Source organism: Pelobates fuscus, chromosome 5 (genome assembly GCF_036172605.1).
Source record: "Pelobates fuscus isolate aPelFus1 chromosome 5, aPelFus1.pri, whole genome shotgun sequence".
NCBI classification, from domain to species: Eukaryota; Metazoa; Chordata; class Amphibia; order Anura; family Pelobatidae; genus Pelobates; species Pelobates fuscus.
In genome coordinates, this window is record NC_086321.1 from 12,338,075 (window position 1) to 12,353,996 (window position 15,922).

The following is a 15,922-nucleotide window of genomic DNA, read 5'->3' on the forward strand; positions in this document are numbered from 1 at the left end:
ATAGTCTATTATTGGTCTGTGACTAAAGTAATAATGCTCAATTTATCAGTCACTGTATTTGTTTTAAAAAAAAAAATGTCATTCCATAGGTAAATATGTGTTAACACATGGCAATGTTATTATTTTTAATTTTATTTCAATTAGTATGTTTGTACATGGCTCTGACATTTTCCAATTTTTTTTCTTTTGCCAAAACTATGCAGTTGAGGCGGAAACATTTTACCATTCAATTTACATCGTGTGAGCTTTGTTTCTGTGTCTATTTGTTTTGTTTCTGGGCAGAATAGATGGGCCGAATGGTTTTTATCTGCAGTAAGTCTATGTTAGTATGTTAATGGAAGCGGTAACTTATTATAACTAATCATTCCACTTGGGGCAGAGATACCGAATAGAATAGTTATGTTAGAATAATCTTAGTAACTATAAAACGTATTCAAACGCCATGACATCGAAGCCAACAGTAGAGTACGTGTTATATAGACCAATCTAGTTGCTAGATAATGGATCTCTACGGAGCCTGAGTGTCCTAGTAACCAAAAATACCAGCCTCCTAGGAAGCAAGGTTCCTCCATAATGATCCATACCCTAATATGGAACCTATCCCTTCATAAGGCACTCTGACACTCATAAATGTTATTTACTGTAACCATCTGGAAGATTTGGGGATTGTAAGCATGTAAGAGCTCTCCTATCATTTATCCATGCAGAATTTAATATAGATTTTATATCTCGTAAAACTCTGATATGACAGATTGTGAGAATCCACAAGCCGAGATGAGCAAAAGATAAAAGAATTGCTCTCTACATATAAAATATATAAAACAATTTGAAAAAAGAAAGTGGGAAACATAAAACCAATATATAAATTGTATCCATGTACAGCAGGAAACACATCAAGAGGATTCTGTTTGTAGAGAAACCCCACAGCCTCACAATATCAACAATTACGAAGGATAAAAGGGAGCCTGGAGACCCATCCGCTGTTTGCAATATACCGTGCCAGTGACTCTTAGCTTCAAGCTTTAATGAAATCTTCCAAGTGCCAATGACCTGAATTGAGTTTTGTATAAAGGAGCATTTCATTTCACACATAATATATAAGCATAGGGAATGATTTTATGTGCAATCTAACTGTGCCCTACAGTGGGACCATTTCAGATAAATAGGAGAAATGTTTGAGCAGTATAGGCATTAAATGATGGGAAGGTTATGTAGGAAGAGGTCACCGTATCTGCTCACTCCTGCCTCCCCTGCCCAGTTCTGCTCTATATTCATGATGTGCCCCCGCTCCCACTTCGGTTCCCCCCATCTTGCTCCATTCTGGCATTAATTGAGATATCAGACGCTGTGTCACAGCATCAATTTATGACGCAGTGTCTATGCATTACAATAATGACACATGTGGCATCGCTTGATTTGCAATGGTCATGAATGACGCAGACACCATCAGTCCCTCTATAGAAGACGTAGCTCATTAAGGGATTGGTAGTGCCCTGTGATGGTCTCGGTAGTATCTAATAGCTTGTTCCTTGTGATCTTTTGGTATTTTTATTTTTTATTTTTATTTTTTCAATTTATATTTTATTGAAAGTTTTATGATTGACATCTATAACCATACTATATAGTGTAAAATATATAGTGTAAATAATGGGAAAGCGCAAATACAATTATGATCAGCAACAGATTTAACCATTATATATAAAGAAAGCCATCATATAGTGTCCTGTAATACTGGAGCATAGATCAGCACTTAGTAGCGCCTTGTGTGGACTTTACCCTTCGGCTTGGATCTTTGACCGTTCAGGCAGGCCGTCTATGTGCCTCACTCTATTTATGAAGTGCTGCTTTTCACTTCTGGGTGCCAGGGTTAGTCTCTTAATAGTGGAGCCTGTTGTCCTTTGTAGGCTACGTTTGTTGCAGGTAGAGTTCACCTTTTCTGCACTCGTATCTGTGGGCAGTGGGGTCTCTGGTTGCCGCGATTTCCCCATACCGATGAGCTGCAAGAAGCTGTCGGGATCCCCCTGCGAGGTAAGTGTGTTGCTCTCTCCGTTGGTGATAGTAGTGAGGGACCCATCCATGCCCCATCTGTACTTAATGTCGGCGTCTCTCAATCTCCGGGCTATGGGTGCCAGCTTTCTTTTTTCTATTAAGGCAGAGAACGGTGTGTCCGGGTACACTGCCACTTTATGTCCCGCATGAGGCACCGCTCCCAGCTCTCTCGATCTGGTTAGTATGGCGGCTCTTGCGGAAATGTCTCGTGTGACTATAATAATATCTCTCGGTGCATCTCTGGGTGCTGCTGCAGATTTGCGCACCCTAAATGCTGCGGTGACCAGTGTACCAGTTTGTGCTGGTTTTGTGCCCATAGTCGCCGTGAGGTCTTGGGCGTACGTCAGGAGTTGTGTGTCTGTTACTGATTCAGGTACTCCTCTGAGATGCAGATTTTTCATTCTGTGTCTTGTCTCCATAGTAGTCACTATGCGCCTCAGGTCTTGTACCTGTGTTGTAAGTGCCTCTCTCCATATTTGCCGCATTTCAACCAGCAGCCTCCTGATATCCCCTTTTGTGGCTGGGGTCTCTTCATTTTCGGAGTCCGGTGTAGTGGAACGGACTTCCGAACGGGTTGAGGGTAAGTCTTCCTCCTCAGCCGAAGATTCTGACGCGTGGCAGGCCTCAGGCGCCATCTTGAGACTCGTGGTGGGTGCAAAGGATTGTCTGATATCGGGCTGTCGAGGCATAGCCATGCCCTGGTTCTTCTTATGTTTCTTCCCCATTGTCTCTGTTTGGGGGTGGTAGACTTTTCGGGTGGAATCTCAATTATTTTCCACGTGTGTTGGCTAGTTTTGGCTATGTTTCCAAGCGGAGCTCTGCATGGAGACGTCCGCTCGGTTCAGTCGCTGGCCACGCCCCCCATCTTTTGGTATTTTTGACCATACTTGTCTTGCCCCTGCTTTCTGCTATTCTCTGACTCCATCTAAACGTTGCTTTCTGCTATTCTCTGGCTCCATCTAAACGTTGACTTGGCTAGTATGTTGACTATTCTAATGCTGGTGATGCTTTAAGCCCAGTCTCCCTAAGGATTCGTAATACACATCCTCAGCTATCCTCTGGTATACTGGGTTAGGTGCTAAGTACTGTGTGTTGGGTTACCTTTCCCATGATTAGTTACAAACGGCAAAGAACAGTGAAATAGTCACAAAACATACGTGGGAACATCGGAACTGAAGAAATCCCCATAGTACCCGGCAATGCCCCTTTCTCCTCTAAAACTCATTGCAGGTGACGCAGGGCTGTGGATTTATGAAGATCAGGAAAGATACGTAGTGTTGTTTAGTGTAAATATAATTTTTAAAGTTAGTTTGTTTAAGGTATGCTTTATGTGTGTTAATGTCATGTTTCCTTTTTTTTTTATTTACATTGAATCAAATCATTTGGAGGCCATAACGTTTGTTTTTAAAAAGTAGACAATTTGTGACTGTGTTTACCGCTAATTACTAGGTTTGTGCAGAATTTAATTTGAGCAGGTTTGTCAGAATCAAAATCCTTTCATTCCACACCCAAACTAACGGATTATTCGGGATTTACCAGCCGAGTCTTATTCAATGAAAATAAACCCAAACTACAGACTAACCAAAATAAGACCATATCTGCACTTTTCTTGATTTGCTCTTCTGATCTGGTTCCCAAATAAAGGCTCGACAGTCATTGGATTAAATTTCGGATGTCCCAAAAAATGTCTTATCTTCGGAGAGAAAAAACGATTCAGCAGAAGCCAAGTTTGTAGCCGTGCACACGTGTAGTTAAAATCCTGAGGTTACGTTATCGATTCCCGGTGCCTGTATAATAACTGTATTGTTTCAGATTAGTTCAGAAAAGACTTCCACGCAATACCTTGCTTTGTTCTAGAAGTCGGAGGAACGAGGATCTCTTCATTCTTATCCCAAACAGCATGCAGACATTGATGTTTCCATTCACCCATCAGTTATTCATTAAGGAAATCTTCATTTGTTATGTTTGGTGATTGGTAACATTTTCCAATGTAGCATTCCACTTACAAAAAAACAAAAACAAAGTTGTATTTCTCATTTATTTCTTATTTAGCACCATCAAAAAATAGCATAATGGGTGGAGCTACAATCTGCTGGTTCAGACAAACACAATCTCCATTCTTTAACACTGTCCTGGACCCTTGACAGATCGCTGTACACCTAAGTGGGTGACCAGGATTCTGACTGGGCCCACCCTCAAAGTAGATGACGCGTGGAGTGCAGCTGAAACTCAGTGCTTGGTCCTAGTTCCCTGTCCCTTCCTGCACCCTTAAATTGTTGCACCTAATTAACTCTTGGGCAGATTATGGGGAGAATGTGGAACAGCTCACTGGGAGCCATATTTGCTGACTATCCTCACATAACTGGGATTGTTGGCACCTATGCACAAATACACCTCTGCATTCAGTGCCAACACTATAAACAAAAACACCTCTAGAGTCCAACACACAGACGCTGCACAAAAACACACCCTTGCGTTCATACATATCCTTCAAACAAAAACACGCCTGCCTGCAAACACACAGACAGTACATACAATTATGGTCCAGCAGTCAATGCCAAACACTACACACAAACACATCCATGCATTCACACAAACATACAAAACCACACCTACAATGCACAGACACTATATGCAAATAAAGCTGTGTAAGGATTGGAAAATGGTCATGTAAGTTTAATGACAGAGGAATATCTGCCTTTTGCCCATATTTGCTCTGTCGGTGGTCCAAAACATTTCTTGCCCCAGGGGTATCTCAGAGGTTTGACCCTTGATGGCTATTCCTGTATTAGCCAGTCTGCCAAGGCCCCATTATCTGCTCGGTAAGTGACATGTGTTGACTGTCATGTCTGCTGTAAAAGGCTCATTGTGTAGTGTTTTTGAAGGTTTATTTGAGTTTAGTGTCAGCGCTTCTACACTCCTGAAGTAATAATGCAGTGATAGCCCCCCACACAGATATTGTCATAATAACCGATTCTAATGCCTGCCTACACTATCTCATTCTGACAGCTTGTTTTTATATCCTCACAAAGTGCTTTGAATAACACACAGAGCTGATATTGCTTTTGACATTTCTCCTGCCACGATTGATGACTCTTTATTTTTTATGTTTGAAGACTATTTATTATTGTGACCTTTATAACAAAACTTGGATGGCCTTGAAATCTGCTATTGTATTGAAGGAATTTAATGATACAAAAAAAGCAAAACATTTCTATGAAACCTAGGCTGCTTTAGTACATTCACTTTGGACAAATCCAACCACTGTGTGTTTAGACTGAATCTCAGTGATACCTGAAAATGAAAATAAAAATGTGCTCTTCTTTTTATCCCTTCAACATTTACAGAGACATTAAAGGGACACTATAGTCACCAGAACAACTGCAGCTTATTGAATTTGTTCTGGTGAGTAGAATCATTACCTGCAGGCTTTTTGCTGTAAACACTGTCTTTTCAGAGAAAATGCAATGTTTACATTACAGCCTAGTGATAACTTCACTGGCCACTCCTCAGATGGCTGTTAGAGATCCTTCCTGGGTCATGGCTGCCTAAAATGCATCCAAACATTCAGTATCTCCTCCCTCTGCATGCAGACACTGAACTTTCCTCATAGAGATTCATTGATTCAATGCATCTATATGAGGAGATGCTGACTGGCCAGGTCTGTGTTTGAATTGTGCTGGCTCTGCCCCTGATCTGCCTCTTTGTCAGTCTCAGCCAATCCTATGGGGGAGCATTGTGATTGGATCAGGCTACCACTTCTGATGATGTCAGCAAGCAGTGGGCAGGTCAAAAGGAAACAGGGACAAAGCAAGCAGTTCCAGACTTGAATACAAGTAAGACATTACTATATTTATGGAGGCATGAGGGGACCAGGGTGGCTAGTTGCTGATTTTAACCCTATAGGGTCAGGAATACATGTTTGTGTTCCTGACCCTATAGTGCTCCTTTAAAGGGAGAATATATTTTCAGTGATTCAATGATAACAATATTATAGACAGGATCTAATATATATATATATATTTGCATAGAAGCAGATATGCAAGTTTTGTTGCATACTTTGTGTGTGGCAAAAATAAATAGGTTAAAATGATCCTGCTTATGGGTACTTGTAAATAGCCTGATGGTGCATCTCAGAAATGTCATCAGATTTTTAACTTGATGTTTGCATGTGGTATTAAATGCAGTTGCCTGGCTTAACCCTGCCATATGTACTGTATTGGGCAACAGCTAGATCCCCAGATGTTTTAGAACTGCAATTTCGATGATGCTTTACAATTCCAAACATCTGGGGATCTAGCGTTTGGACAGTCCTGATCTAGAACCTTGCTCGCTTTAATTGCAGCCTACAAGGAAACCTTGTAGGGTACCCAAACTCTACTTCGTCCAAGGTATCAGTTCCAGCACAGTGCGTAATGAAGGAGTAAGGGATGGCATTTTAGTGATGTAGAGTGACAATCATCTATTTTTCCATAAATCATCTTTTTTTGGGAGGATCCATGGATAGAACGTCAAATCACAAAACAAGCAAAGTTCCACCCATTGTCCGTTTTGTGACTTTTTAATATAGCGTGTCAGAGTTTGAGATTTTGGACAAGAGGACGATCGCCCAAAACTCGGACAAATTGCAATTTGTTTTTAAAACTAAATGCACAAAATAGAAAAACGGGTTATAATAACATCACACAAATATATACAGGGCCAGTACTAACTAACAGCTCTCTGGCAACCTGTTCAGTAATAGAACGGTACAAACTACGAGAGGCCATTATATTAGACTTAAAGAAGAGTTAAAAGCTTGGTGATCCACAGAGAACCCTGACTGCCATTTTGCAGCCATTAAGGAATGATTTTCCCATTCTGAAATGGGTGCTATTGAGTCTTTTTTCAGCCCTTATTACTAGGTACTTATAACAAAGTTTGATCTTGTGGGTGAAATTATGACTAAGAAATATACGGTATATCTAAAAATGAAAGGATTTCTAACTGGAATCGAGCGGTCTGTAACTACAATAACTGGAAATTCTTTGAGACTGTCCATTTGCCATTATATTGTTATGGAGGGAGTGTGGTTTCCAGAGTTCTGGACTGGCACTGGCCTGCTTGCTTCTACTATTTGGCTGTTATTTTTATAGAATGATAGTGGTTTCCAGAGTTGACATTGGCCCGCTTACTTCCACTATTTGGCTGTGTGCACTGAGATCCGCTTGTTTGGACAAAGTTTGGACTGTGGAAACGATCCTTCAATGACTGGAGGTTCATCAGGGTTATAGACTTTATGTTAGTAGCGTTGTTACGGTAATTAATTACCGTGATGCCATGTTTGAAGTAATGTTATAAGTGTTATCTTAAAACGCAATTTGTGTCCATCCTCCAAAAACCGATCAGCCCCTTTCAAGCTCAGTTTCATATAAATGCTAATTTTCATGTTAAGTCTTCAAATGAAAAGATATTAAGATTTTGTACAATATATATGTGTAATGAATAAGACTGAATATTTTAGAAAAAAATATGCAATCTCACGGCTTCTTAACACTCATTATCTCTTTGATCACACGTAACATTCTTGCATAAATAAATCAATTTAAAAACGAAATTACATTAAAAAAAAACACACACGGCACTTCTTGGAAGCCTAAATTATAATGTAACATACAAATATTAGAACCTACATCAAACCAAATGCTGCCACTTTGCAAGGACCTCGACTCACACTTTGATAGAGTACATCATTGAAATCTCTGAAGCAGAGGTAATTAATATGGAGATATGTTCATTAATCGGATGTTGCGAAAAAATGACATGATATACTGAAGTCGCAACTTTGCCGATAAATGTATGCCTAGCAATTATTTGGTGAATCTTTGTGATTTCGTAGTAGCTTAGTGATTACAAACCGGTCATGAAAACTGCAGTATCTGAAAAAGATAAAACTTGCCAACTAAACTAACCATCTTAGATTATTATTTTTTAAACATTTTCCAAAACATTGTTATTTGCAGTTCACAGATAAAGAGCTACTACTGGTGACCGAGATGTGATAGCTACAGTCACACATTATTTGTGCTACAGCAAGTTGGCTCTTGTTTAATTTTTTTAAGAATGCCCGCTCTTTGGCACCCGTTCCGTCTTATGATAACTACCGATAGGTTGGGCATGATATTCAGGTTTTAATAATGGTTACATTCTGTCTTCTAGGTTCAGCAGAGTTTCGTTCCTTATATTTACATATTTTTTTTACGTATATAGCATGGAGATTGTTGACTATTAAAAATGTATAGTCGTTCCGGTTTTATCAGGGAAGACATTACTGTGGCTGACAAAAGAAAATGCTACATGGCCATTTTCAGCTCCACTAGATCAGTCAATCATCACAGAGTACACTTCCGTCCAGCCAGTAATAACAGAGTATATTTCAGTTCTCATCTTCTCCATCTTATGATATATACATTGGGCGATATCTCAGTCGCTCATGGCCATATTATACCAATGGCTTTAGGTGGATGGCCGGGCTATTTGGACGAGCAGCAAGTATGTAGACCACATTCTCCTTAATGAATGTGTCCCAGTTCACTTGTCTGAAAAGAGAAAAAAGTTATGTTATTCCCCTCAGTTAAAAAGTATACAGGCCTTAATTTAATAAACTTTCCAATTGATTCAGCACTGTTGAATGTATGCATGCAGGGCTGCCATCAGAAATTTTGGGGCCCCTGACAAAGCACAAGGTCTGGGCCCCCCCACCCCTTCCCTCCCGGGACCGCCCACGCCCTACCTAGTCCGCTGACAATGATGCAGGACTGAATGTGGTGTGTACAGTGGAAGTGAATTAGAATGTGTGTAATGGATGTAGTGTTTGTGTGTATTAGATACTGTTTGTGCAGTGAATGCAGAGTGTGTGTTTGTGTAGCGGATGCAGTGTGTATAGTGAACACAGAGTGTGTTTGTGTAGTGGATGTAGTGTTTGTATGTACTAGATGAAATGTGTTTAGTGGATGCAGTGTCTGTAGTGGATGTAGTGTGTGTATTAGACACAGTGTCTGTGTATAGTGAATGCAGAGTGTTTCCATTTGTGGTGGATGTAGTGTGTGTACTGTGAATACAGGATGTTTGTGTAGTGGATGCTGTGTGTACAGTTAATGCAGAGTGTGTGTCAGTATAGTGAATCCAGAGTGTGTGCATAGTTGAGTGAATGCAGAGTGTGTGTTAGTGTGTAATGAATGCAGAATGTGTGTTAGTGTGTAGTGAATGCAGAGTGTGTCAGTGTAATGAATGTAGTGTGTGTGTTAGTGCAGTGAATGCAGAGTGTGTGTAAATGTGTAGTGAATGCAGAGTGTGTGTTAATGTGTAGTGAATGCAGAGAGTGTGTTAGTGTGTAGCGGATGCAGAGTGTGTGTTAGTGTAGTGAATGCAGTGTGTTAATGTGTAGTGAATGCAGAGGGTGTGTTAGTGTGTAGCGGATGCAGAGTGTGTGTTAGTGTAGTGAATGCAGAGTGTTAATGTGTAGTGAATGCAGAGAGTGTTTGAGTAGTGGATGTAGTGTGTGTACAGTGATGTAGTGTGTGTTTGTGTAGTGGATGTAGTGTTTGTATGTACTAGATGAAATGTGTTTAGTGGATGCAGTGTCTGTAGTGGATGTAGTGTGTGTATTAGACACAGTGTCTGTGTATAGTGAATGCAGAGTGTTTCCATTTGTGGTGGATGTAGTGTGTGTACTGTGAATACAGGATGTTTGTGTAGTGGATGCTGTGTGTACAGTTGATGCAGAGTGTATGTTAGTGTAGTGAATGCAGAGTGTGTGTCAGTATAGTGAATCCAGAGTGTGTGCATAGTTTAGTGAATGCAGAGTGTGTGTTAGTGTGTAATAAATGCAGAGTGTGTGTTAGGGTGTAGTGAATGCAGAGTGTGTCAGTGTAATGAATGTAGTGTGTGTGTAAATTTGTAGTGAATGCAGAGTGTGTGTTAATGTGTAGTGAATGCAGAGAGTGTGAACATGTGTAGTGAATGCAGAGAGTGTGTTAGTGTGTAGCGGATGCAGAGTGTGTGTTAGTGTAGTGAATGCAGAGTGTTAATGTGTATTGAATGCAGAGAGTGTGTTAGTGTGTAGCGGATGCAGAGTGTGTGTTAGTGTAGTGAATGCAGAGTGTGTTAATGTGTAGCGAATGCAGAGTGTGTGTCAGTATAGTGGATGCAGTGAGTGTGTTAGTGTGTAGTGTATGCAGAGTGCATGTTGTATTAGTGTATGCAGTGTGGGTTGTGTTAGTGTATGCAGTATGTATGTTGTGTTAGTGTATGCAGTGTGTGTGTTGTGTTAGTGTATGCAGTGTGTGTTAGTGTATGAAGTGTGTGTTGTATTAGTGTATGCAGTGTGTGTTGTGTTAGTGTATGCAGTGTGTGTTGTGTTAGTGTATGCAGAGTGTGTGTTGTGTTAGTGTATGCAGTGTGTGTTGTGTTAGTGCATGCAGAGTGTGTGTTGTGTTAGTGTATGCAGTGTGTGTGTTGTGTTAGTGTATGCAGTGTGTGTGTGTTGTGTCAGTGTATGCCGAGTGTGTGTTGTGTTAGTGTATGCAGTGTGTGTGTGTTGTGTTAGTGAATGCAGTGTGTGTTGTGTTAGTGTATGCAGAGTGTGTTAGTGTATGCAGTGTGTGTTGTGTTAATGTATGCAGTGTGTGTTGTGTTGGTGTATGCAGTGTGTGTGTTGTGTTGTGTCAGTGTATGTAGTGTGTGTGTTGTGTTAGTGTGTGTGTGTTGTGTCAGTGTATGTAGTGTGTGTGTTGTGTTAGTGTATGTAGTGTGTGTGTGTGTTGTGTCAGTATATGTAATGTGTATGTGTTGTGTTAGTGTATGTAGTGTGTGTGTGTTGTGTTAGTGTATATAGTGTGTGTGTGTGTGTTGTGTCAGTGTATGCAGTGTGTGTTGTGTCAGTGTATATAGTGTGTGTGTGTGTGGTGTCAGTGTATGCGGTGTGTGTTGTGTCAGTGTATGTAGTGTGTGTGTGTGTGTTGTGTTAGTGTATATATAGTGTGTGTGTGTGTGAGTGTTGTGTCAGTGTATGCAGAGTGTGTTGTGTCAGTGTATGCAGGGTGTGTTGTGTCAGTGTATGCAGTGTGTGTTGTGTTGGTGTATGCAGTGTGTGTGTTGTGTTGTGTCAGTGTATGTAGTGTGTGTGTTGTGTTAGTGTGTGTGTGTTGTGTCAGTGTATGTAGTGTGTGTGTTGTGTTAGTGTATGTAGTGTGTGTGCGTGTGTTGTGTCAGTGTATGTAGTGTGTCTGTGTTGTGTTAGTGTATGTAGTGTGTGTGTTGTGTTAGTGTATATAGTGTGTGTGTGTTGTGTCAGTGTATGCAGTGTGTGTTGTGTCAGTGTATATAGTGTGTGTGTTGTGTCAGTGTATGCAGTGTGTGTTGTGTCAGTGTATGTAGTGTGAATGTGTGTTGTGTTAGTGTATATAGTGTGTGTGTGTGTGTTGTGTCAGTGTATGCAGTGTGTGTGTGTGTGTTGTGACAGTGTATGCAGTGTGTGTGTGGTGTGTTATGTTAGTGTGTGTGTGTTGTGTGTTGTGTTAGTGTATGCAGTGTGTGTGTGTGTTGTGTCAGTGTATGCAGTGTGTGTGTTGTGTCAGTGTATGCAGTGTGTGTGTTGTGTCAGTGTATGCAGAGTGTGTGTTGTGTTAGTGTATGCAGAGTGTGTGTTGTGTTAGTGTATGCAGTGTGTGTTAGTGTATGAAGTGTGTGTTGTATTAGTGTATGCAGTGTGTGTTGTGTCAGTGTATGCATAGTGTGTGTTGTGTTAGTGTATGCAGAGTGTGTGTTGTGTTAGTGTATGCAGTGTGTGTGTTGTGTTAGTGAATGCAGTGTGTGTTGTGTCAGTGTATGCAGAGTGTGTGTTGTGTTAGTGTATGCAGAGTGTGTGGTGTGTTAGTGTATGCAGTGTGTGTTGTGTCAGTGTATGCAGAGTGTGTGTTGTGTTAGTGTATGCAGTATGTGTGTGTTGTGTTAGTGTATGCAGTGTGTGTGTGTTGTGTTAGTGAATGCAGTGTGTGTTGTGTCAGTGTATGCAGAGTGTGTGTTGTGTTAGTGTATGCAGTGTGTGTGTTGTGTTAGTGAATGCAGTGTGTGTTGTGTCAGTGTATGCAGAGTGTGTGTTGTGTTAGTGTATGCAGTATGTGTGTGTTGTGTTAGTGTATGCAGTATGTGTGTGTTGTGTTAGTGAATGCAGTGTGTGTTGTGTTAGTGAATGCAGTGTGTGTTGTGTTGGTGTATGCAGAGTGTGTTAGTGTATGCAGTGTGTGTTGTGTTAATGTATGCAGTGTGTGTTGTGTTGGTGTATGCAGTGTGTGTGTTGTGTTGTGTCAGTGTATGTAGTGTGTGTGTTGTGTTAGTGTATGTAGTGTGTATGCGTGTGTTGTGTCAGTGTATGTAGTGTGTGTGTTGTGTTAGTGTATATAGTGTGTGTGTTGTGTAAGTGTATGCAGTGTGTGTTGTGTCAGTGTATGCAGTGTGTGTTGTGTCAGTGTATGTAGTGTGTGTGTGTGTGTTGTGTTAGTGTATATAGTGTGTGTGTTGTGTTAGTATGTGTGTGTTGTGTCTGAGTGTGTGTGTTGTGTTAGTGTATGTAGTGTGTGCGTGTGTTGTGTCAGTGTATGTAGTGTGTGTGTTGTGTTAGTGTATATAGTGTGTGTGTGTGTTGTGTCAGTGTATGCAGTGTGTGTTGTGTCAGTGTATATAGTGTGTGTGTGTGTGGTGTCAGTGTATGCAGTGTGTGTTGTGTCAGTGTATGTAGTGTGTGTGTGTGTGGTGTCAGTGTATGCAGTGTGTGTTGTGTCAGTGTATGTAGTGTGTGTGTGTGTGTTGTGTTAGTGTATATAGTGTGTGTGTGTGTGAGTGTTATGTCAGTGTATGCAGAGTGTGTTGTGTCAGTGTATGCAGGGTGTGTGTTGTGTTATTGTATGCAGTGTGTGTTGTGTTAGTGTATGCAGAGTGTGTGTTGTGTTAGTGTATGCAGAGTGTGTGTTGTGTTAGTGTATGCAGTGTGTGTTGTGTTAGTGTATGCAGTGTGTGTGTGTTGTGTCAGTGTATGCAGAGTGTGTGTTGTGTTAGTGTATGCAGTGTGTGTGTGTGTTGTGTTAGTGAATGCAGTGTGTGTTGTGTTAGTGAATGCAGTGTGTGTTGTGTTGGTGTATGCAGAGTGTGTTAGTGTATGCAGTGTGTGTTGTGTTAATGTATGCAGTGTGTGTTGTGTTGGTGTATGCAGTGTGTGTGTTGTGTTGTGTCAGTGTATGTAGTGTGTGTGTTGTGTTAGTGTGTGTGTGTTGTGTCAGTGTATGTAGTGTGTGTGTTGTGTTAGTGTATGTAGTGTGTGTGTGTAAATGTGCAATCTGGGGGAGGGGGAGAGGGAGGAAGGGGCATTTTAACATATAAAAAAAAAAAATTACATTTAATTAAATAGTTTCTCCCCCCTCCCTGCTTACCTTTGTCCAGGGAGGGGGGAGATTTCATCCCTGGTGGTCCGGTGGCATGATGGGGCCCCCCGGATCCCTGTTACCACAGAGGGGGCCCAGGCAGCACACAGCCTCTTCTCTTCTCTCCTCCAATAACTCTCGTGAGACCCGCGGAGCGTTGCCATGGCAACCGGGTCTCGCAAGAGTTATTAGCAGAGAGGAGAAGAGAAGAGGCTGTGTGCTGCCTGGGCCCCCTCTGCGGTAACAGGGAGCCGGGGGCCCGCGGCTGCACACATAGATAGCGATATTCACTATCTATGTGTGCAGAGAGGGGAAGTGGGGCCCAGGACTGCCAGAGCAGTCCGGGCCCGTGACAACCGTCATGGTTGTCACCCCCTGATGGCAGCCCTGTATGCATGATTACCATAGTGAAGAGGTTAAACAGTGAGACACTCCAAAATGGTTTGATGGAAAGCCAGGAGACACATTCAGGAAGTTCTATAACTTGGGGATTTATATTCACCTTTGTCAACCCTGAGCTAAACCACAGCAAAGTCATGTCTCAATGAACCCCCACCAGCCAGTGTAGGTCTTGTGTAGAAGTAGCTTACAGCACAATAAGAAGATTTAATATTCCCTGTATTGTCCCAAGATGTGTAATTACACCTACATGTGCTAATCTAATTCCTATTCAGGAGACATTGTATCTTGTACTGATTGTAAAGACTTACAGAATGAACACAGAAGGATTACCTTGTATTCCATCATTTTACTTCACTTGCCAGATCTAGCATTGCTTTTGGTTTTAACCGCCAATTTGTGTCAGACGGTATTTTATGAGCCGTATAATTTAGCACCGAAAAGGTCTTTAAACATTTCTACACATGATCATAAATTAAGGCTCAGTCATACATTATAACTCTGCTTAGTAATTACAGTCAAAAGCCAGAGATGGATAAAAACGAGATGCTATGTGAAATTTCAGGGTAATGAGTTTTTGATGGAATTGTGAAGATTAATTTTTTTGTAAAGGATAAGAACTAACATTTTATGTGAGTTAAGGAAGATTTTTTTTTTTTTTTTTATTGAAAGTTAAATGATATTGGAGAATGAACCCAGATTGATAGATAATCAATAAAATATCAACATACACTTTAAAAACACTATTCCTCTGGCACTTCCCAATCAGGAGCCACACTCCGGGATGGGGGTCTGATGTTATCCCAGTAGGTGTTTACGGGATCGATGGTTTATACTCCCAAGCAGCAGCAGGTTCACTCATGATGTACAACGAGTGGAATTGCTCTATAAACAGATAGTACCCACAAAGCACCTGCTATCAATGTACACACAGCTTAGTTTACAGTTTACTGAGTTAGTGAACCGAACTTTGCGCACGGTTTTGGAGAGCTGCCAAGCCATGGACGCGGACAATAATATTTTAGTTTTATGAGTCCATTTTTTTTAAATTGTAAAATAACGGTGTTATGGGTAATGATCCAAACAGCCGTTTTCAGAACATGAAGCCGCTCTACCATAGACTGGAAAACATGCTTACAGAGTTTAAAAAAAATCTTTTACAGAACTCTCTAATTCACATGTAGGCAAAAAAATCAAACAAAAGGACCGTTAATGATATGGAGTAATGTGAAAAGTGAAAATCAGCTGGTTGTCTTATTTTTTTTCCCCACTTGAATTGAATTAAATGTTTTCCATATTCCGATACTGCGTATGGGACTGCTTTTACATGTAGCACGGGGCATTTCTGGGTAGAAGCGAGTCTCTGTCGCACATGTACCTGATTTCTTCTGGCTCTGTGGTCAGGTTGGTCTTTTCTTGGCTTTTTCCACTGGTGCTGCTTGCTGGGCTACTCTCGGACATGGGTCCAACATGGCTGATACTGCTCCGAGGAGACAGAAGAGGAGAAAGAAGGAGTTCATCTTTATACAAAGAAATGGTTAAAGGAAACATTTCCCCGCCACAATAAAAGTACCCCATTACTGCCGATTTACCATACTAGTTCATGATGTAGCGTTAACCAATTTCAGAATAATATAATGTAGATGTTATTATAAGAAAAAAACAAAACCAAAGAAAAGTCATTACTTCTTTCTAACAATAGATAGAGAAAAATGGGGGTGGCCAATCAATCACAAGGACAGAGCAGGGGGTAACCCTGATAGTGAGTATGAAACAAGAAAGAGAAGGATCTGTCCTATGAAGTATAAATCACAATGTATACAGTTTGGTAAAAAACGATTAAAAATACCCTTTATTAGGATGGGGTAAACATAACGAAAAACTCTTAACGAAAAAGGTAGAGGGAAGAGTGGTAAGACACACTGAAAGGAAAAAATGTGTGTCAAATAAAAGCTAAATAATAATAGATGTAGGTACTATTGCCCTACTGCCGCCAAACTGGCGTTATACTGCTCCTA

At 40.9% G+C, this 15,922-nt stretch overlaps 1 protein-coding gene across 1 annotated transcript in view; it reads right to left on the reverse strand.

Annotated features, from left to right (window-relative positions):
* Window positions 1-7,679: 7,679 nt before the first annotated feature.
* Window positions 7,680-15,922, reverse strand: part of PHF24 (PHD finger protein 24) — a 154,520-nt gene continuing 146,277 nt past the window's right edge. The window contains exons 7-8 of the mRNA XM_063456708.1: window positions 15,283-15,384; window positions 7,680-8,627 (exon numbers count right to left, since the gene is read on the reverse strand). Of these exons, the coding sequence (XP_063312778.1) occupies window positions 8,531-8,627; window positions 15,283-15,384 (199 nt within the window). The 3' untranslated portion in view covers window positions 7,680-8,530. The remainder of the gene's footprint in view (window positions 8,628-15,282; window positions 15,385-15,922) is intronic.